Source organism: Ahaetulla prasina, chromosome 10 (assembly GCF_028640845.1).
Source record: "Ahaetulla prasina isolate Xishuangbanna chromosome 10, ASM2864084v1, whole genome shotgun sequence".
Lineage (NCBI taxonomy): Eukaryota > Metazoa > Chordata > Lepidosauria > Squamata > Colubridae > Ahaetulla > Ahaetulla prasina.
In genome coordinates, this window is record NC_080548.1 from 27297314 (window position 1) to 27319193 (window position 21880).

At 44.6% G+C, this 21880-nt stretch overlaps 3 protein-coding genes across 4 annotated transcripts in view; all 3 read left to right on the top strand.

Moving 5' to 3' along the window:
* Positions 1-5253, top strand: part of LOC131204161 (guanylate-binding protein 1-like) — a 59076-nt gene extending 53823 nt beyond the window's left edge. Inside the window, exons 11-12 of the mRNA XM_058195062.1 lie at positions 1606-1778; positions 4048-5253. Coding sequence (XP_058051045.1) covers positions 1606-1778; positions 4048-4200 — 326 coding nt within the window. The 3' untranslated portion in view covers positions 4201-5253. The remainder of the gene's footprint in view (positions 1-1605; positions 1779-4047) is intronic.
* Positions 5254-7239: 1986 nt separating this feature from the next.
* LOC131204159 (adenosine receptor A2a-like) lies at positions 7240-21388 on the top strand. Of its 2 annotated transcripts, XM_058195060.1 has the most exons (3): positions 7240-7730; positions 7782-7798; positions 14963-18111. In XM_058195060.1, exon 3 carries the CDS (start codon positions 14994-14996, stop codon positions 15714-15716), a length of 723 nt encoding a protein of 240 aa, XP_058051043.1. In that variant the 5' UTR covers positions 7240-7730; positions 7782-7798; positions 14963-14993; the 3' UTR covers positions 15717-18111. The 2 variants fall into 2 exon arrangements, 1 of the variants encoding a protein (XP_058051043.1); XR_009156546.1 differs by lacking the exon at positions 14963-18111 and adding an exon at positions 21217-21388 and having other exon boundaries at positions 7726-7798.
* On the top strand, positions 11636-12074 carry LOC131204160 (adenosine receptor A2b-like). Its single transcript, XM_058195061.1, has one exon. It carries the CDS (start codon positions 11691-11693, stop codon positions 12051-12053), a length of 363 nt encoding a protein of 120 aa, XP_058051044.1. The 5' UTR covers positions 11636-11690; the 3' UTR covers positions 12054-12074.
* Positions 21389-21880: the final 492 nt, after the last annotated feature.

Consider the following 21880-nt stretch of genomic DNA (forward strand, 5'->3'; position numbering starts at 1 on the left):
CAGCTGGGAAGCCCAGAGGCTTCGGGTGGAGAGGGCACACAGCTGCACTTGCTCAGTGGAGATGAAGAACTATCTCCTCTTCCAGATCCAAGAGCACACAGGGCTGAGAGGAGGCAGGCACAAAGAAGGTCAGCCAGAATACTCACAAGGAGGCAGTCTCGGCCCTCTTGATGAGCTGCACCAGAAAGCAGTTTATTTAGCTCAGCCTTGCCCTTGCCTTGTGGCCTTGCCTTTGGCTTGAGGACTTGCTTTTGTCTAGTGAACAGGACTTGCCTTGCCTTGAGGACTAATGTTGGCTTCTTTTGAGTATTTATTTATTTATTTATTTATTTATTTGATTTTTATACCGCCCTTCTCCCGAAGGACTCAGGGCGGTGTACAGGCAGCAGTAAAAAATAACAATACAATGTACAATTTAAAATAGAAATTAAGAAACTTATTATAATTAGCCTAGCATTTTAAAAATTTATAAAACTAAACCCCGTTTAAAATAAATAACAAATTTAAAATCAATTAAATTTAAAATTTATAAAAATTAAAAAATTTAAGCCAGCCCCGCGCGAATGAAAAGGTATGTCTTCAGTTTACGGCGGAAGGTCCGAAGGTCAGGTATTTGGCGTAAACCCGGGGGAAGCTCGTTCCAGAGTGTGGGAGCCCCCACGGAGAAGGACCTTCCCCTGGGGGCCGCCAGCCGACATTGCTTGGCGGACGGCACCCTGAGAAGTCCCTCTCTGTGAGAACGTACTGGTTGGTGGGAGGCATACGGTAACAGCAGGCGGTCCCGTAAGTACCCAGGCCCTAAGCCATGGAGCGCTTTAAAGGTCGTAACCAACACCTTAAAGTGCACTCGGGAGGCCACAGGTAGCCAGTGCAGCCTGCGCAGGAGCGGTGTTACGTGGGAGCTACGCGAGGCTCCCTCTATCACCCGCGCGGCTGCATTCTGGACTAACTGAAGCCTCCGAGTGCACTTCAAGGGGAGCCCCATGTAGAGAGCATTACAATAATCCAAGCGGGAGGTAACGAGCGCATGAGTGACTGTGCACAAGGCATCCCGATCAAGGAAGGGGCGCAACTGCCGAGTAGCCTGAAGTTGAGCTGGTGCTGGCACAGGGAATTGCTGGGGAATACTAATTCAGGCTTGGAAGCCTTAATAAAGACTCCTACCACCTGTGGTGTGTGTGTGTGAGTGGAATAGCACAGGAAGTTGCTACTGTGGTCTATATCGGGGTCTCCAACCTTGTTCCCTTTAAGACTTGTGGACTTCAACTCCCAGAATCCCTCAGCCAGCAAAGTTGGCTGAGGAATTCTGGGAGTTGAAGTCCACAAGTCTTAAAGGGAACAAGGTTGGAGACCCCTGGTCTATATGATATCAAAACACATGATGGTGCAAGATTCGCTTAATGGTGGCAAAATGGAACTGTTGTCACAAACAGCACAGTGACATGATATTGTAGTTTATGACTGAGTGGCTTAATGATGGAAATTCCGACCCCAGTTACCTATAATTAAGCAAGGACTGCCTCTATGCCTAATCTACTTATTTATTGCATTATTTGCCTATCACCTTGCACATCACCTGCAATTGTTTGCTTTTTTCCCCCAAAGTCAAAGAACAAGAGCAAGAAGTCCAGAAGCATGAAATAGAAAGGCTCAAACAGATGTTGGAGGAGCTGAAGCAGAGTTATGAGAAGAACCTTCAGGAGCAAAAGGAGAAGATGGAGGAAGAAAAGAAAAAGATAAAAGAAGATTATGAGAAAATCATCCAAAGGAAATGCAAGGTAATGCTACAATCTCAGCAAGGGTTTGCTGTAATTGGGTGGTAGGATGTTAACAAACATCCAGACTTCCAAAACTGAAAAGCAATAGATTTAGGACAAGGTATCACAAGTGCCTCCTTCTTGGTTTTGTCACATCCTCTCCACTTTAAGTCATTTTGAGGAGGTTGAAATACATTTATTTGCATGGGTAAGTTTGAAAGTCAGGGAGACTGAGTAAAGAAAGCAAGTTATAGAATCAGTGAAAGAGGGAGCATCTTAAAGGTTTTTATGGTCAGGAGGATGTGCTGTGAAACAGCAAGGAAGAACAGAACTAGTTACAACAGTTCATAGTAGTGGTGGGTTGCTACCGGTTCGCACCGGTTCGGGAGGACCAGTAGTGGTAATTTCGGCTAGTTCGGAGAACCGTTAGTAATTGCTGGCTGGCCACGCCCTGAACCGGTCCCCGGTTGCCGCTCGCTTGTCCTGGCTGCCATGTTTGTTGCCGCCACGTTCTTCATAGCACTCCAAAGTTATCACATATGTCCTTAAGCAAAGTCTTGAAGAATGAAGGCCACGGGTAGTCCTTGCTTACCAACGGTTCATTCAGCCATTATTTAATATTACCTCCCAAGAAAAGAAGATATATAATTGGTCCTTGAAATTGTGGGTATCACAAAACCACCATGGCCATGTTATTGCAATTTGGATATATATTTAGAGCATTTGCAACATCCTGCAGAAATGTGACTGCCATTTGCAACCTTCACAGCCAATGTTTGATAAGCAAAGTCAAGGGAGAAGCCAGTAGGAAGTCACACTTAACATCCTGCAGTGATTCACTTAACAACTGCAACCTGAGTTGACATCCTAGGTCAGTACAGTCATGTGCTGTCTCACTTAATGACTGTGCCACTTAGTAACAGAATTGCTGGTCCAAATTGTGGTCGGCAAGTGACAACTAGCTGTATAGCTTTTACTTTTGGAAAAAGTGCAAAGAATTACAACAAAGATGATTAAAGGCCTGGAGACAAAAATATATGAAGACCAGTTGCAGAAATTGGATATGGCCAGTCTAGAGAAAAGAAGGACCAGGGGTGACATGATAGCAGTATTCCAGTATTTGAGGGGACACCACAAAGAAGAGGGGATCAATTTATTTTCGAAAGCACCAGAAGGCAGGACAAAAAACAATGGATGGAAACTAATCAAGGAGAAATCCAACTTAGAACCAAGGAGAAATTTTCTAACAGTGAGGACGATTAACCAGTGGAACAGCTTGCCTCCAGAAGTCATGGGTGCTCCATCATGGAGGTTTTTAAGAAGAGACTGGACAGCCACTTGTCTGAAATGGTATAGGATATCCTGCTTGAGCAGGGGGTTGGACTAGAAGACCGCCAGGGTCCCTTCCAGCTTTATTCTGATTTATTTATCGAAGACTCCTGAGAAACCATGGACTGACAAGAAAGCACACAAAAAACTTCATTGAGATAATCAGCTCAGATTTCACACTCAAGACTCAAATGATCAGGGTCAAGTTATCATACTGGGAACATGTTATGCAAAGAGCTTGCTCTCTAGAGAAGGTTCTAATGTTGGAAAATGTGGGATGCAAGAGATACTGTAGAGGACCAACAGGAAGGTGGATGAACTCAGCTGCAGCAGTGATTGAAGGACCAGGTTGGGAACAGATTGTCTTGGAGAAAATCCATCTGTGTGTTTGCTAAGAATTGATCCACCGGTCAAAAGTCAGTCTTCGTTGAGCTTTATTTAAGACTTAATTTCTCCAGTGTGGAGAATAGCTCCAATAATACTGAAGATGCAGAAAACAACAGTGGAAACAAGGAGAGAAATTTATGATTAGAAGCACAAGGAAGAAGAAAATCAAAGATGTTAATAAAAAAACAAGAGGAAATGAAAAGAGGATTTTTTTTTCCTGCTTAAAGTTATCGTGCAAAAAATCTTCTGGAATTTTTGAGGAGTGAGGGTTTCTGACGCAGACAGCCTATAATTCCCATTTCCTATGCTAACTGGTCCAGAAGCCACATGAATTGATCACTGCAGGACACAGAGAGTAACTGACCTGAGCTACAGGGATCTAATGGGGTGCGGTTAATTGTGTAAAGGGGAATATCCTGTTTTTCCCCTTTACACAATTAGTGTTGCACATAAACTGGGCAAATAGATCTTGAACCTTCTTTCTTTATTGGGTACATTTTTGAACATGGTCTGCGACAATCATTACGTTATTTTGCTTTCAATCTAATAACTTTGCCTTTTGCTCTGTCTGCAGAAACAAAAGGCTTTACTGGAAGGTTTTAAGAAGGAGACAGACCGGCTGAATGAGGAGATCCGCCGGCTCAGAAAGGAAATTGAAGATTTGAAAAAACCAAATTGGTTCTTCTCATTTATAAATTTTATTTTTAAAGACTTTCGGAAAGGATAGAAAAACTAATCCAGTAAACGGCTGCCTGATCAAGTGCTTTTACATCCTAAAACTGGCAGCATTCTTTACTGGAGTTATTTCTATAAATTTAAATTCGTAGCGTGCAAAATCATTCTCAGACTTCAGGGAATTTCTTTAAGAAGTTTGAGATTTAGCATTGCCAAGGCTTCGTAGGCGTCCTTGGGTCTCACAAGTTGAGTTCAGGCTTTAGGTTAAGCTTCTGTTTGTTTGTTTTAATCTTGATGTATTAAGTCATGTTTGGGAGGGTTTATATATGACCTAAGGTTAAAAAAAAGGATGCGATGGCTCGGTGGCTAAGACAGTGAGCTTGTCGATCGAAAGGTCAGCAGTTCAGTGGTTCGAATCCCGAGTGCCGTGTAACAGGGTGAACTCCCATTCTTTGTCCCAGCTTCTGCCAACCTAGCAGTTTGAAAGCATGTAAAAAATGCAAGTAGAAAAAATAGGAACCACCTTTGGTGGGAACAGCGTTCTGTGCGCCTTTGGTGTTGAGTCATGCCAGCCACATGACCATGGAGACGTCTTCGGACAGCGCTGGCTCTTCGGCTTTGAAAAGGAGATGAGCACCTCCCCCTAGAGTCAGGAACGACTAGCACATATGTGCGAGGGGAATCTTTATCTTTACTTTTTATATATGACATGAAGGCCAAATTAAACCAATCATTTCAAACCCTTTTGCATAATTTTCTTGGCTTTCCTTGACAATATGCAATATAGTTCAGGGTATTTCAACCTTGGCGACTTTAAGAAATGTGGACCTTCGATTTTAAAATATTTTCTTTAATAGTAGTGTTATGATGTTTCCAGATAGGCGAGGGATCCATTTTCACTGCAGGAGCTTCATAAACCAGAACTCCACACGCCTAGTTCAGATTCATATTTCTGAAAGTTTTAACTTTGATTTCCATTTTTGATCAGTTGATTTCAACCTTGTTTTTAATTCTGTTTTGGTCATGTGTTTATACTGGCTCTTGTAATCTGCCCAGAATCACTTAAGATGCAGAAATTTAATAAATAAACAATTCATTTAATTAGCCCAATGAATTGAGTATGCATGCTGTATCCCACTCAACCATCACATAACTACATTCGATGCTCTTGTATTGAAACTGACCGCTTGAAGGTTTGCCGTGCTGTGAAGCCATCTTTGGAATGTGCTGAAAAATTACAGGATTCAATCCAGGGGTGAAATCCAGCAGGTTCTGACAGGTTCTGGAGAACCGGTAGTGGAAATTTTGAGCAGTTCCGAGAACCGTCAAATACCACCTCTGGATGGCCCCAGAGTGGGGTGGGAATGGAGATTTTGCAGTATCTTCCCCTCAGGAGTGGGGAAGGAATGGGGATTTGCAGTATCCTTCCCTCAGGAGTGGGGAGGGAATGGGGATTTTGCAGTATCCTTCCCTCAGGAGTGGGGAGGGAATGGAGGTTTTGCAATATCCCTCAGGAGTGGGGAGGGAATGGGGATTTTGCAATATCGTTCCCTCAGGAGTGGGGAAGGAATGGGGATTTTGCAATATCCTTCCCTCAGGAATGGGGAGGGAATGGAGGTTTTGCAATATCCCTCAGGAGTGGGGAGGGAATGGGGATTTTGCAGTATCCTTCCCTCAGGAGGGGGGTGGGAATGGGGATTTTGCAGTATCCTTCCTTCAGGAGTGGGGAGGGAATGGGGATTTTGCAGTATCCTTCCCTCAGGAGTGGGGTGGGAATGGAGGTTTTGCAATATCCCTCAGGAGTGGGGAAGGAATGGGGATTTTGCAGTATCCTTCCCTCAGGAGTGGGGAAGGAATGGAGATTTTGCAATATCCTTCCCTCAGGAGTGGGGAGGGAATGGGGATTTTACAATATCCTCCCCTCAGGAGTGGGGAGGGAATGGGGATTTTGCAATATCCTTCCCTCAGGAGTGGGGAGGGAATGGGGATTTTGCAATATCCTTCCCTCAGGAGTGGGGAGGGAATGGGGATTTTGCAGTATCCTTCTGCCACGCCCACCAAGCCACGCCCACAGAACCGGTAGTAAAAAAACAACCGTGGATTTCACCACTGATTCCATCCCATGTTCTTCCATGCAGCTTTAAAACCCTGAAAGAGGTGGCAAGAAATTTCTTTTGGGTACAATGCACATCCGGTTGTAACACTTAAAGCAAACACAACAGAAGGTCTGTGGGCCACTTTGCCGTCCACTGTCATGGAGGGAAATTAGGGGACTGTAAGTGACTGGGATGAGAGGCGATAAGAGCAGGAGAAGGATCTTTAGTGGGGACAGCAAACGTCATTCTCTGCTGATTCCAAGTAGGTGGCAAACAACAGCATAAGACAGTAGTGGAGAAGAGCTGTAAGTAAATATACGCTTCAATTTTTCCCTTCCTCTGTAATTTTTTTCCCTTCCTTTCCTTGGCCACCCAGCTTAGATGAAATCAGAGTGATTGGAAGTAGAGAATCACTTGCAAAAACTTTAAACTTCTTTTTTTTTTTAATGCCAAAAAGTAAACACAATTTAGAGACCCTGAGTTCTAATCTCACTTTAGGCATAAAACCAGTTGGGTGTTCTTGAGCCAGTCCTAGTCTCTCAGCCCTAGGGGAGAGACAATGGCAAACCACAAGCAAACAACCTTGCAAGAAAACTGTAGGGATTATTCGGGGAAGTCGCTGGGGATCAACAATGATTCCAAGGGACAAAAAGTGAAATTGAAAAGTAAAACAGACTCCAAAATTCCTGTCCTGCACTGCCCTCTCCTGGCTGCAGATCAGTTGGTAATGGTGACTATTACATAAGTGAAGGTAAAGGTTCCCCTCGCACATATGTGCTAGTCGTTCCTGACTCCAGGGGGCGGTGCTCATCTCCGTTTCAAAGCCGAAGAGCCAGCGCTGTCTGAAGATGTCTCCGTGGTCATGTGGCCGGCATGACTCAACGCCAAAGGCTCACGGAATGCTGTTAACTTCCCACCAAAGGTGGTCCCTATTTTTCTACTTGCATTTTTTACATGCTTTCGAACTGCTAGGTTGGCAGAAGCTGAGACAAGTAACGGGACCTCTCACCCCGTTAGGCGGCACTAGGGATTCGAACCGTTGAACTGCTGACCTTTCGATCGACAAGCTCAGTGTTTTACCCACTAAGCCACCGCGTCACATAAACTACTGTACAATTGTTTCAAAGATTGTTATTATCTCTTTAAGGCCGCTTCCTCCCTATTGGTACTCTCTCTACATGAGCTGGATTTCAATGCCAGTAAAAGTTGTAATCCCAAAATCTCTCAAGGACAGAAAGTTACCTGCAAGAAATATCATATCGGGTGGGACAATCTATCACATGATAATTCCCCTGGGGGCAGGGATGGGCTTCCAAAATTTTAGCAAGGGGTTCTCTGCCCGGTTGCTGGGTGGGCATGGCCATGGTGGGCGTGGCCTAGTCGGTCTCCTTCACCACGGCAGGGGGGTTGTTTTTGCCCTCCCCAGGCTCCGGAGGCTTTCTTAGAGCCTCTGGGAGGGCAAAAACTGCCTCCCCAGGCTCCGGAGGCTTTCTTAGAGCCTCTGGGAGGGCAAAAACTGCCTCCCCGGGCTCCGGAGGCCTTCTCAAACTTCTGGTAGGCCCATTTTTTGCCCTCCCCGCCTCTGTGCACACCCTGCGCTTATCTGGGTCCAAAATAGGCTGTGTGTGGACTCCTGGGAGGGGAGGGGAGGGGTGGGTGGAGCCAGCCAGTAGTGGGATTTGGCAGTTCTCTGAACTGCACAGAATCTTAGCCCACCCCTGCCTGGGGGGGATTGTAGTTTTGGATTGTTACCTCTGAACCGGTTTGATTTCAAATTTGTCCACCGTTTGAAGTAGGAGGCATAACCTTGATTGCATGTCAGGATATTTTGGGAGTTGAAAATCCACCTTTCTGGAAGGTGGCCCGGTCGAGAAAGAGTGGTGTAAATCCTTAGATAGGCTCCCCACAGTTTTTGACACAGCCTTCCTCAAAGTCCTCCGCATCTCCAAAAGAGAGCAATCAGAAAACCTGTAATAGCATGTGGGAAAGACCTTGGGGGAAAAGAGGCAAGAAAAGCTCTCTAGGGCATGGGTCTCCAACATTGGTCTCTTTAAGACTTGTGGACTTCAACTCCCAGAGTCCCTCAGCCAGCAAAGCTGGCTGAGGAACTCTGGGAGTTGAAGTCCACAAATCTTAAAGGGACCAAGGTTGGAGACCCCTGCTCTAGGGAACCACCAGATCAGGGACATCATAGCCCATAGCTGCATAGTGGGCAGAGCAAGTTGCTTAGAAGGGACCCTTCATAGTTCCTTAGACTCTAATGGGTTCGGGTTGAGACAATTGCAAGCTTCTGTAGCTTTGCAATAAAGCAGAATTAGGACGTCTGGTTATGTTTCCTGTCTGCTCTACCTAGTAAAGCTGACAAACTCCCAGTGTTGTAGATCACCAGTTGTGGGTCAGTTCTGTTCCACTGCAGTCCTCTATATCCCAATATAATCATGTTGAACAGAAGAGGATTGTCTCTGATTTTCCCCTTTAGTGCAGGTTTTAAGTTTTCCTGCTCTTTAAATGCATAGAAAGTTGACAGCCCAGGGGTTCGAGACCCAAGTGCCACAAGTCAGGATGAGTTCCCGTTACTTGTCTCAGCTCGTGTCCTCCTAGCAGTTTGAAAGCATGCAAATGCAAGTAGATAAATAGGTACCCCTTTGGTGGGAAAATAACAGCATTCCATGCACCTTGGCTATAGCCATGCTGTCCACATGACCATGGAAACGTCTTCAGACAATGCTGACTCCCTCGGCTAAGAAATAGAGATAAGAACTGACCCCAAGAACCGGACACGACTGGACAGGGCAAACTTTTACCTTTAAATGCATAGATGCCATATAGTCCATAATTCCTTGTTGTTTTAGTGCTCTCTGCACAGCTCACAACTGAGAAAGGTACCCCAGCCTTTTAAAGTCCCAGCCCTTCTCTACCGCAGGAAAAAGCAAATTGGAACAGCTCCAGTCTATTATAACTTCTCATCTGCAGTAAGCCACCAGTGACATGGAGATTATACATATATATATTTCCCTCATCCATACAGCTAGCAAGGAGAGTCTCAGGAGAACCGCTGCTATTATTTGTAGAGCATGCAAGAAGACCTTCGACACATTAAATCCTAACATATTAACGATGAAGCAATAGGAGATTATGGAGAAATCCAATGCCCCCCCCCATTCTTTTCACTGCCAATTTTGGCCGTGGGATTATCCAGCTGATTCTAATCGGTCTCCTGTTTCTCAGTAGGGCAGTTAACAATCTGCGCAGACCTGCCCGCATCCAGAATCTTCCTAACGAGCTTGCCTTAGATTTTAGCGTGCGTTTTCCCCGCTGAGCTGTATTTTTTCTTCCGTAATTAGGAAAAGAGCCAGAATGCATGGGGTTTCCAATTTAGGTAGGCACCTGATGCTGAGAATAGCCATTAGGGACGTACGGAATTTATTCGTGGAATGGAAGGCTTGCAATTCAGGTTGTCCATTTCCGCAGTCTGTGTCCACATACTAAAAATTAAGCAATTAACCTGGATCTGATGAGAGAAAAAATAGAAACTCATTACACCTGGAGAGTGCCATTAAGCAACATGCTACGGTACAAATGAAACGGGGGTGGGGGAAGAGAAAATGAACAAGATACAAGGAGCCTCTAGATCAGAGGTGAAATCCAGCAGGTTCTGGAGAACCGGTAGCGGAAATTTCGAGTAGTTTGGAGAACCAGCAAAATAAGAGTCAAAGCTGGCTGGGGAATTCTGGGAGTTGAAGTCCGCCAAGGCTTAAAGTTGCCAAGGTTGGAGATCCCTGGTCTAGACCAAGCTGCCTCTTAGAAATAAATGGACAAAAGATGGTGGTAAAGGTTAAGACTAGTTAGCAAAAAGAGATAATGGCATGGAACAATAGGGACCAAAAGGAAAGGACTACCGAGCCAAAATGCATAAGAGCACAAACGTGCCTACCGTTCCTGTCCAATTGTTTCTTTTCATTATATCCAATTAATATAGTTATTACATACTTATGCTCATATATATGCTTAGATATTATATAGTGTTGGGAATCATTATGGCAAGGGTCAGATAATTTTGCTTTGCATTATAAACCTGTAGACAAGAAAAACTAGCAAGCAGACAAAGTAGCTGCATTGTATGTGTATTTCTGTATAGCCTGTTCCAACCACATAACCATTAACTGTGATGTTTCCATGCCTCGCTGCACTTAAACATTCTGTAACAGGAAAAGTTCTGTAGAAATGTGCCCACACCTGCTGTTGCAAACTGCTCAGAAACGCTAACCACAGAGCCTGTCCGGATAACACCGGACATGATATGAAAACTGCTTTGCACACATAGAATATTCATCCTGCTCAGCTGTGCTTGCAAACATATTGCCATATATGTATATCCAACCCAAAGTGTCGGTTTATGTGTGGTTAATCAGGATCACATGCTTGCCTTCTGAAACTCTGTAACCCACCCCTAACAAACCCCAATAAAAGAGTTTGTCTCAAGCTAGCTCGGGGCTCGCTCACCCCGAGGAGAATTGGACTCCGTGTCTTCGTTCTCACTCCGTCCGGTGCGGAGACTGCCCGGACCCTCTCGTGGCGAGCCCGCTGGCCGCGAGAAATGCCACAATATAGCTATTTCATTTCATGTTAATGCCTATATATATACTGATATGACAAATAAAAAAAATGCCCCTCCTATTTTTATGTGTTGTATATAAATGGGAGGAGCTTCCATCTCATCACGATGGTTGCCATCTTGACTTTTTGGACCCCGTCTTCCAGATATCCCTCGATTGGAGGACGCCTATCCACTGCGTGGAAATAATACACCATTTGAAGGTGGTAGCGAGTCAAATAATGTCAGGATTAATTAATTCCGATATGGTTTTCCAATCTTGCTAACTGGGCCACTGAACAAGGCAGTTACCGAACTGTTTTGTGCTTATTTACACACTCATACCCACAATTTAATTGTAATTTTACTCTATTTTTCTCTTTCGCTATATTTGAAAGGTAGATGTTTTAATACAAGGGATGTTTTAATCCGAGAATTGGCATGATAAACCTCCCCCTGCAAATTATACCCTTCAGTTCAGCTTGTTTTATTATCTCTAGCTCTGCCTACTTCAATTCACTTAAGCTCTTACATTGATTGGTTTACTCTGGGAATAGATCTCCTAATACATGGACGTTAATGCACTATCTGACATAAAAAGTTATCTCGTGTCCATGACATGTCTGATCTATGTGTTGGCAATGCGCTAAGCAAACACTGATAGGTCCCTGTTATTGGTCATGGAAAGCCAGGAGCTGAGATTTCCAGCTGCAGAAGTCAGAGAAACAGCTGAACGTTGACGTGCCTTTTGGATTTAAAATATTTGGACAGGAGAGCTGAAGTTCAGCAAGGTTTTTCTCGGGAAGAAGAAGTGACTTTGCCGTCGGATGATCCCCAAGAACAAAAGCCACCATGGATATTGGTTTCGTGGTCCTTGAGAGCGTCCTGGCCATGGCCATCGTCACAGTCAACCTGCTGGTGTGTGTCACCATCTACCTGCACAAGGAGCTGAGATGCATCACCAACTACCTGATTGTCTCCTTGGCAGTGGCCGATTTTGGCGTGGGCGCTCTAGCCATCCCTTTCTCCATGGTGCTCAGCATGGAGTACACCTTGTATTTCTACACCTGTCTCTTCCTCACTTGCTTCCCACTGGTCACCACCCAGTTCTCCATCCTCCTCTTGTTGGTGATAGCCGTCCATACCCACCTGAAGATCAAGCTACCCAACAGGCAAGTCCTGTTCTTGGACCGGGATCCAGAGTGTGACGTTTGAATGTGTGTGAGTGTGTGTGTGTGTGAGAGAGAGAGAGAGAGTGAGTGAGTGAGAGAGAGAGAGATTATCCATAGTCACAGCTCTCTGGGTGGTACTCAGAGGTTCTGCAGATGCCAGTGGGACATTTCAATCAATCAAAATAGAATTGGAAGGGACCTTGGAGGTCTTCTAGTCTAGGGGTCTCCAACCTCGGCAACTTTAAGACTTGTGGACTTCAACTTCCAGAGTTCTTCAGCCAGCAAAGCTGGCTGAGGAATTCTGGGAGTTGAAATCCACAAGTCTATAAATTTCCAAGGTTGGAGACTCCTGTTCTAGTCCAACACCTTGCTCAAGCAGGAGGCCCCCATACCATTCCAGACAATTAGCTGTCCAGTCTCTTTTTAAAAACCTCCAGTGATGAAGCACCCACAACTTCTGGAGGCAAGCTGTTCCACTGGTTAATTGTTCTCCCTTGTAGGACATTTCTCTTTAGTTCTAGATTGCTTCTCTCCCCGATTAGTTTCCATTCATTGTTTTTTGTCCTGCCTTCTGGTGCTTGGAAAATAATTTGACCCCCTTCTCTTTGTGGCAGCCCCTCAAATCCTGGAATAATGCTATCATGTCACCACTGGTCCTTCTTTTCTCTAGACCAGGGGTCAGCAACCTGTGGCTCTGGAGCCACATGTGGCTCTTTCATCCCTCTGTTGTGGCTCCCTGTTGCTGGTCGGCTCCACAATTGATCGGGCTTTCGGTTAGGACAGATAGAGAAAAAAGGATGCCATGCTAGGAGGAGACTGTATGGTGGGGGAACTGACTTCCAGTCCGCAGAGAAAAAGGACTCTGTGCCAGGAGGAGACTCTGTGGAGGGGGGGGGAACCGGACTTCTGGTTGGCAGAGGAAAAAGGACATCGCGCTAGGAGGAGACTCTATGGTGGGGGAACTGTACTTCTGGTCAGCAGAGGAAAAAAGGACACTGCGCTAGGAGGAGACCCTATGGTGGGGGAACCTGTTCTGTAGAAAAGCTGCTTGCTGCTGTGAAAGTAAAACTGAAACTGAAACTGAAACTGAAACGCCTCTCCTCTGCTTGTGTTTTACATTTGGAACAGATTTCTTTTCAGATGGGGAGGGGGAATAGAACTCCTTAGCATCAGAGGGCTGTTTGGAAAGTGAAACAGTATTTGTTGTGTGAGCAAGAAGGAGACAGGAAGGAGGCTGGGCGTGGCTTTGCTCAAGTGTTCTGTATTAAAGCTGCTTCCTGCTGTGAAAGTAAAACTGAAACTGAAACTCCTCTGCTTGTGTTTTGCATTTGGAACAGATTTTTTTTCAGGGGGGGAGGGGGAGTAGAACCAGGGGTGAAATCTAGCAGGTGCTGACAGGTTATAGAGAACCGGTAGCGGACATTTTCAGCAGTTCGGAGAACCGGTAGCGGAAATTTTGAGTAGTTTGGAGAACCAGCAAATACCACCTCTGGTTGGCCCCAGGGTGGGGCAGGAATGGAGATTTTGCAACATCCTTCCCCCAGGAGTTGGGAAGGAATGGGGATTTTGCAATATCCTTCCCCCTGGAGTAGGGAGGGAATGGAAATTTTGCAGTATCCTTCCCCTGCCACGCCCACCAAGCCACATCATGCCCACCAAGCCACACCCACAGAACCGGCAGTGGGAAAAAAATGGATTTCCCCACTGAGTAGAACTCCTCTACTGAGTAGAGCATCAGAGTGTGTTAATAATAATACAGGAAATACTAATGCTCTGATGGTCATTTTGAAAAATCTTTTCTTAGCGAGCACTAGAAGCCAAATTTGTGGCAAATTTCAAGTTTGTAGGCTTTATGGTTCTGGAGATTTTGTGATTAATGCGTGAGTGGTTTTTGCTTTTATATATACATATACAGAGGGACACAGTGGCTCAGTGGCTAAGATGCTGAGCTTGTTGATCGAAAGGTCGGCAGTTCAGCAGTTCGAATCCCGAGTGGTGCCGTGTAACGGGGTGAGCTCCCGTTACTTGTCCCAGCTTCTGCCAACCTAGCAGTTTGAAAGCACGTAAAAAAAAATGGAAGTAGAAAAATAGGGACCACCTTTGGTGGGAAGGGAACAGCGTTCCGTGTGCCTTTGGTGTTGAGTCATGCCAGCCACATGACCACGGAGACGTCTTCGGACAGCGCTGGCTCTTCTGCTTTGAAACGGAGATGAGCACTGCCCCCTAGAGTTGGGAACGACTAGCACATATGTGCGAGGGGAACCTTTACCTTTGATATACATATACATATACATATATATATACATATACATATGTACATACGTGTGTGTGTGTGTGTGTGTGTGTATCACAATTATAATGAATCACCTCTCTTCCTATTTAGAGAATTAAGGGCAGTCTGTAGTGCTGGTGGACAATTCATCTTTGTTTGGTTGTTTCACACCTGAGATAATATTGTGCGATGAAAGAAGGATGGGTGTACACAAAGAATATCTGGTCTCAAATCAGAGCTCTCTTTAACAGTGCCACTTCTATACTTTATCATCTTGTATTCTGGAGGGCAATCACAAGATTGCCTTTTTTCAGGATGAACTATCTTGAGGTTGGGAAAAAGCTCTTATCCACCCAGAAAACATCATCTGTTTTTCAGCCGGTTAAATTGATCGCTTAGCTATTTTTATCAGGTACCTGCCTGGTTTGTAATTGCGGAGAAAAGCTAATGGGGTACAACGGCGATAAAAACCTACAAAACCAGGTTTTGTCTTCGAAGTGGCTCTCCTTCCGACAACCGCGTTCCTTGTTTTAATTTGAGAGAAGGCAAGACGTGAACTAATTTCTCAGCAGTGATTCAGATATTACACCATCTAACCATGGTTTATTAACTATATCACAACTCTGTTCTTCTGCTTTCTCTCCGTCCAAAGATACTAATGAATGTCTTTCATTGGGCAGCTACCCCTTGCGTGTGAAAAAAGGCTGGGTGATGCTCATCGTGGCTTTCTGCTGGTTGCTGTCCCTCTTGATCGGCCTCTCCCCTATGATGGGGTGGAACCGGTTCCAGCAATACGGAGAGACCAGAAACAAGTCGAAGGCGATCAACTTCCAGAGAGCCGTCTTCATTTTCTTAATCCAGGATAAACCTCCCAGGGACCTCCTCTCTCAAGCCTATCGAGAGCCAGAGATTCTGAGCTACAGTCACGGCCCAGTCGAACATCTGGGTCGCTGCTCGTTCACCTCCGTCTTTAGTCCGGAGTTTCTGGTTTATTTCATTTTCTTAATCTGCACTTTGCTGCCTTTGGCAGCCATGCTGGGTATCTATGCCGACATCTTTCGAGTCGTCCGTGGCCATTTCCGGTCACAGCCACTTTGGCCGGCCAAGAGGAAGGAAATGCAGATGGCTTGCACCCTTCTTCTCCTGGTGGGCGTCTTCGTCATCTGCTGGATGCCTCTGCATGTGATCTACTGCATCCAGCTGCTGTGTCCCAGCTGCGAACAATACGACTCTCTGGAACATCTGGCGGTGTTGCTCTCTCATTTGAACTCTTTGGCCAATCCGCTGGTCTATGCTTTGAGGAAGAAAAACTTAGGACTGGCTCTCCGGTCTGTGTTCCTCTATCGAGTCTTGCGCTGGCCTTCCATGAAGACCTGCTGCGGTCCTAGCCCCAAAATCCATCCTCAGGCCGAAGTGAGAAAGCATCCTTCTTAAATGACTCTTTAACAGGTGAACAGACAGCTTGGTTGAATTCCATGCATTGGTTCTACGGTGAAACAAGAAGAGAGTTACTGGACGACCCTGGAGAGGTCCAGACCTACCTACCGAAACAAATTAAAACAAAGCTAATTTGGTCTAGTGGTGGCCTAGAAACAGTGGTGGGATTCAGCCAGTTCGCACCACTTCAGGAGAACTGGTTGTTAACTTTCTGAGCAGTTTTGGTGAACTGGTCATTGGAAGAAATCATTAGGGCAGAGAACCGGTTGTTAAATTATTTGAATCCCACCACTGTCTAGAAACCAGATGACTGTGAGTTCTAGTCCTGCCTTAGGCATCAGAGCTGGCTGGGTGACTTTGCACCAATTACCAGGCGTGTGAGTTCTAGTCTCGCCTTAGGCATGAAAACCCCATTAGACAATTTTGGGCCGGCCGCAGGAGACAGTGTTTTCTAGTCCCACCTTAGGAATGAAAGTTGGCTGGGTGACTTTGTGCCAATCACTCTCTTCCAGCCCAAACCTCCTCACAGGGTTGTTGTTGTGGGGAAAATGGAAGGAAGAAGGAGTATTATGCATGTTTACCACCTTGAGTTACTTATAAAAGGCAGGATATAAATCAAATAAACAAGCAAACAAGCAAGCAAGCAAACAAACAAACAAATAAATCTAATAAATTCAGTCCGTATGAAACATCTGGTTCCTTCCAGAAACTTCAGCAACCGCTGCTCGCCCATTGGAGCATGCATATTTAATTGTCCCAGAATATAAAGTATCCACTGGAAAAGAAAAGAAGAAAAAAAAAAGGGGAATTCTGAATAGGTAGTCCTGGACTTACGACCACAATGGAGTCCAAAATTTCTGTTGCTAAGTGAGACATTTGTTAAGTGTGTTTCGCTCCATGTTACGACCTTTCTTGCTTTCTTGTTAAGTGAATCACCGCAGTTCTTAAGTTAGTAACAGGGTTGTTAAGTGAATCCGGCTTCCCCATGAACTTTGCTTTGCCAGAACATCACAAAAGGGGAACAAAATGACTCTGGGACTGTTGTGCCTCACTCGCCCCCCTCTCCGCAGCCGGGCCCCTCTCATCTCATGTTATCTCAGCCAGAGACGGATAATGAAGACGAATGGCCTGGTATGCCTCCAGCCCCCAGTCCTGGCACCATGCTTGGACAAACCGAGCAAATAAACCCCTCCCCCACAGCATGTGAACATGAGGAACAGGAAGCCAGTCACGAGCTGGAATTGCCGGCAACTGGAGGGTGGAGGGATCCACGCTTCCGGAGAATGGAGAGGCGACGTCAGCAAAAGGAAGGGAGGGGCAGGCCTGGATAAGTGCTGAGTCATGGAGCCACACCCCATGGCTTATATAAAAGATCTGCTTTCTGGCATTCTTTGAGTCAGGCAAAGTCTAATCTGGATTGCTGAAGTCACACTTTGGACTTCTGCCTGCCCTGAGAACTCTGACAGAACTTTGGCAAAGCTGCAGAGGCTTTGTGGCCACGCTTGATACAGACTTCCCCGACCCGGCCATCAGAGGAGGAGTGGGACACGACAGAGACATTGCAACCGTCATAAATACAAGCCAGTTGCCAAGCATCTGAATTTTGATCACGTGACCATGGGGATGCTGCAATGGTCATAAGTGTGAAGAACGGTCATAAGTCACTTTTTTTCAATGCCATTGTAACTTTGAACGGTCACTAAACAGACTGTGGTAAGTCGAGGACTATCTGCATGTGTTAATTTTATTTTTATTTTTTTTGTAATTTTTTTTTATTTTTTTAAAGACAAACAAACATACAATGCATTTTTTCTGAATAGAGTATTGACCGAGTCAAAATTCATACATCTTATTTTCCCCAAATTTAATGTATATAATTCCATTTCTACCATTATATTCCTTTTCTACTTTTCCCTTTTTCATCTCTATTTTAAATTTAATATATAATCAGTATTACCATCTGCCTTAACCTCCTAATCTTAATCTTCTTTCATTTCATTTTTTTTATTTCTCCCTTTCACATATATTTTTAAATATTTCTTTAATCTACTGAAACCCTTTCATTTACACACAATCATTTTGCTATTTCACACTTATTTCTGACTATCCATTGTTTTCTAAAAGTGGACCAGATTATCATATTTTATTGCAGGTGTTTATGAGTGTGAAATCCTAGAGGAGGGCATGTTGTGTGAAATGTTGAACAAAAGCACTCCTGGTAGGGAGTGACAATACACCACAACACAGCAACTTAGAACTAAGGAGAAATTTCCTGACAGTTAGAACAATTAATCAGTGGAACAACTTGCCTGCAGAAGTTGTTGATGCTCCAGCACTGGAAATTTTTAAGAAAATGTTGGATAGCCATTTGTCTGAAATGGTGTAGAGTTTCCTGCCTGGGCAGGGGGTTGGACTAGAAGACCTCCAAGATCCCTTCCAACTCTGTTATTATTATTATTATATGTTTTATAAGTGCCATCCTAGTTATCTAACCAGGACAAAATTCACCTTGAAAAAGCCAAGGTTGATAATCTGCATTCCTAATTAATCAATATGATTAATTGTTAATTTATTAATTAATTAAAAGTTGCAGGAACTGGCCATGGCTAGTCTAGTGAAGAGAAGGACCAGGGGAGACATGATAGCAGCGTTCCAATATTTGAGGGGCTGCCACAGAGAGGAAGGGGTCGTCAAGATATTTTCCAAAGCACCCCAAGACCAGACAAAGAATAATGGATGGAAACTAAACAAGGAGAGATTCAACCTGGAAATAAGGAGAAATTTTCTGACACTGAGAACAATCGACCCATGGAACAGAAGTTGCCTTCGGAAGTTGTGGGAGCTTCATCACTGGAAGCTTTCAAGAAGAGACTAGACTACCATCTATCAAAAATGGTGTAGGGTCTGCTTGGGCGGGGGGGTGGGGTTGGACTACATGACCTACAAGATACCTTTCAACTCCGTTAATCTATATCTATATCTGCATGGTGACGACCTGAGATTTTCCTTTTAAATGTGAAATAGCGGGAGAATTTAAAGAATTAAATTTATTCTGGTTTTCCCCATCCTGGTTCTCACTCATTGGCAGCATCTGATGGGAACAGAGAAACTCCCAGCGTAATACTCAACTCCAATTTGTTTTGCAACGTATTGCTGAGCAGAAATAAGGACAACAGAACGTAGAACAGCCTGAAATATTTGCAGCGTTCAACGATCATTGAATAAAGAGGCAGATCAGCAATTCCTTGAAAGCCCAATTAAGCCTGAAAAATATTTATTTGTTTCATTCATTAGAAACAATTACATTGACCAATTAACTAAATGAAAACAAATAACAATAAGGTACATCAGATCCAAATCATTTTGGCTTAGATGGTGTAATATCTCTTAACTGTGGCTAGCCAGATGAATTCTGACCTTATTTCTTTGCGTGGGGGGTGGTCAAGCTATAAATTACGTTAAATATGTGGTCACTGTGTAGCTAGCAGATAGACCCACTGGACTAATAGAAATATTGCCTGTTTCTCTCTTGAAAAAAAAGCAAGATTTATAAGCAATAGATCAATTTAATGCTGATTAAATTTTTGGGGAAAGGCTTGCTCTCTGCCTCTTGACCCTAGGATGGCCGTGCCCAGCAAATGAGGACACGGTAAGTGAATGCTTCTTCTCCTAATTCTTAGGGAAGCAAGTTCAGGTAGTCCTCCATTTATGACCAATTGCTTAATGACAACAGGGTCCTTGAGTGGCTCAGGCTGTAAGATAGCCTGTTATTAAAACACAGCTGCCTGCAATTACTGCAGGTTCTAGTCCCACCAGGCCCAAGGTTGACTCAGCCTTCCATCCTTTATAAGGTAGGTAAAATGAGGACCCAGATTGTTGGGGGGGCAATAAGTTGACTTTGTAAATATACAAATAGAATGAGACTATTGCCTTACACACTGTAAGCCGCCCTGAGTCTTCGGAGAACGGCGGTATATAAATGTAAATAAATTTTAAAAAATGACCGATCAAAGTTACAACAAACCCCCCAAAAGTTACTTACAATCCACTATTGAAGTTTGAATAGCTGGTTTCCTCCCCTGTCTCACATAGTCACATGACTGTATTTGGGGTGCAGCTGCATGTATGGCCATTTGTGGTGTCCCATTGGCATTTGACTGCGATTTATAATATTTTTTTCCGGAAACTGGAGTTTACTTCCAGGAAAGAGCTCCCCATAGTGACCAATGGGTTTGCTTAATGGCTGTGGCCTTCACTTAATAATCAAGACATTCGCGTCAACAGGTTGACTTAACGACAATGACAAAAAATGTAAAATTGGGCACAAGAACATGATGACTCACTTGCTTAATGATTGTCACGACTTAGGACCATAACTGCGGCCTTAATTACGGTCGTAATTCGAGGACAACTTGTAAATAGAACAACAGCAAAAAAAAAAAAAAAGGAAGCGAATGTATGTTGCTTGAAATTTCCTGACAGTGACCACAATTAACCAGTGGAACAGCTTGCCTTCAGAAGTTGAAAACACTGGAGGTTTTGAAGAAGAGATTGGACAGCCATTTGTTTGTAATGATATAGGATATAATTTTTTTGCTGTCCCCAGCCTCCAGAGCCTCTCTAGGAGTCTCTGGAGGCTGGGGACAGCAAAAAAGTCACTTTCTGTCCAACCGGAAGTTGGGAAACGGGCCGTTTTTGGCCTCTGGAGGGCCTCTGGGGCGGTGGGGAAGGCTGTTTGCAGCCTCCCCAGACTCATAGAGAGGCTCTGGAGCCAGGTGAGAGAGAAAAACGGGCCTACCGGGCCATCGCATGCCAGGAGTAGGAAGGGAGCGGGGAGGGATTCCTTCTGTTATTTGGTTATTCTGAATAGCCCTGATGCTGATGCCCATTGATGCTGATGCCCTCTGAATAAGCCAATGAGAACAAAATAGCCCCACTTTTCTAACGGTGAAGAATGGATAATTTGGCTACCCCTCCTTTACTCATTTCTATCTGTGTGCTTTGTCTGCTTCTGGGTGTCGTCAGCTGAATGCAATAGACCGAGGCCCACTTAAGACAGCAACAGGAAAATTGCTTCCACCCACAAAGCAATTATTGAAAACGAGGGAGTGAACTGCACAAAGCTATTGAATATTGCGACATTAAGGCACATAATGGACATCAGTGAATGTCGATAAGCCCATTATTTAAACAAAGGTGGTAGGTTGGCCCCTATTTTTAAACCCTTAAATAAAGAGATGAAATTGATTTGGTTTAAAATTCGGTGCAATAAATCTTATTGTTATCTTGGGGATGGAGGGAGGGAGGAAGGGAGGAAGGAAGAAAGGAAGGAAAGAAGGAAGAAAGGAGAAATTAGTGCCAGAAAACGTGGGTTTGAGTTATTGATCTCTGGTTCTTATAAAGCTTGGGATACCCAACAACTTTCATTTTGCAGATAATTTACCTCCAGGGTTCTTGGCTTGTGATATTGTTCTCCCTATTAACTTTCTACCAACAGAGGCTGCGTGCCCCCCAGGGCTAACTAGTGGGCGTAAATCAATAATGGAACTTTAGCTGGCAAGATTTGCCTATTGATTTCCATCTGTTGCAGCCGTCCTTAATAAAGCTGGTTCCAGGCAGTTGCTAGGAAAAGCCATCAATCCTCAGCACTTCCATTTCAACCTCAATAGGATTGGATACTTCTGGCTGCAGGTAATTCATGGGGCCTTTTAGATAACTCAATCGCTCCAATTTCTAACTTTCTGATCTTGGAACGGGATGTTTACATTTGACCGGGCAGCTTACTCTAAGATCTTCTGCTTCGTAAAACAGTCCAAATGTGTCTCTCATCCTCATTCTACCCCGGGGTGAAATCCAAATTTTTTCCCTATCGCTTCTGTGGGCATGGCTTGGTGGTCGTGGCAGGGGAAGACTATTGCAAAATCTCCATTCCCACCCCATTCCAGGGGAAGGATACTGCAAAATCTCCATTCCCACCCCACTCTAGGGGAAGGATACTGCAAAATCTCCATTCCCTCCCCACTCCAGGGGGAAGGATACTGCAAAATCTCCATTCCCTCCCTTCCTGGGGGAAGGATACTGCAAAATCTCCATTCCCTCCCCACACCAGGGGCAAGACTATTGCAAAATCTCCATTCCCTCCCTTCCTGGGGGAAGGATAC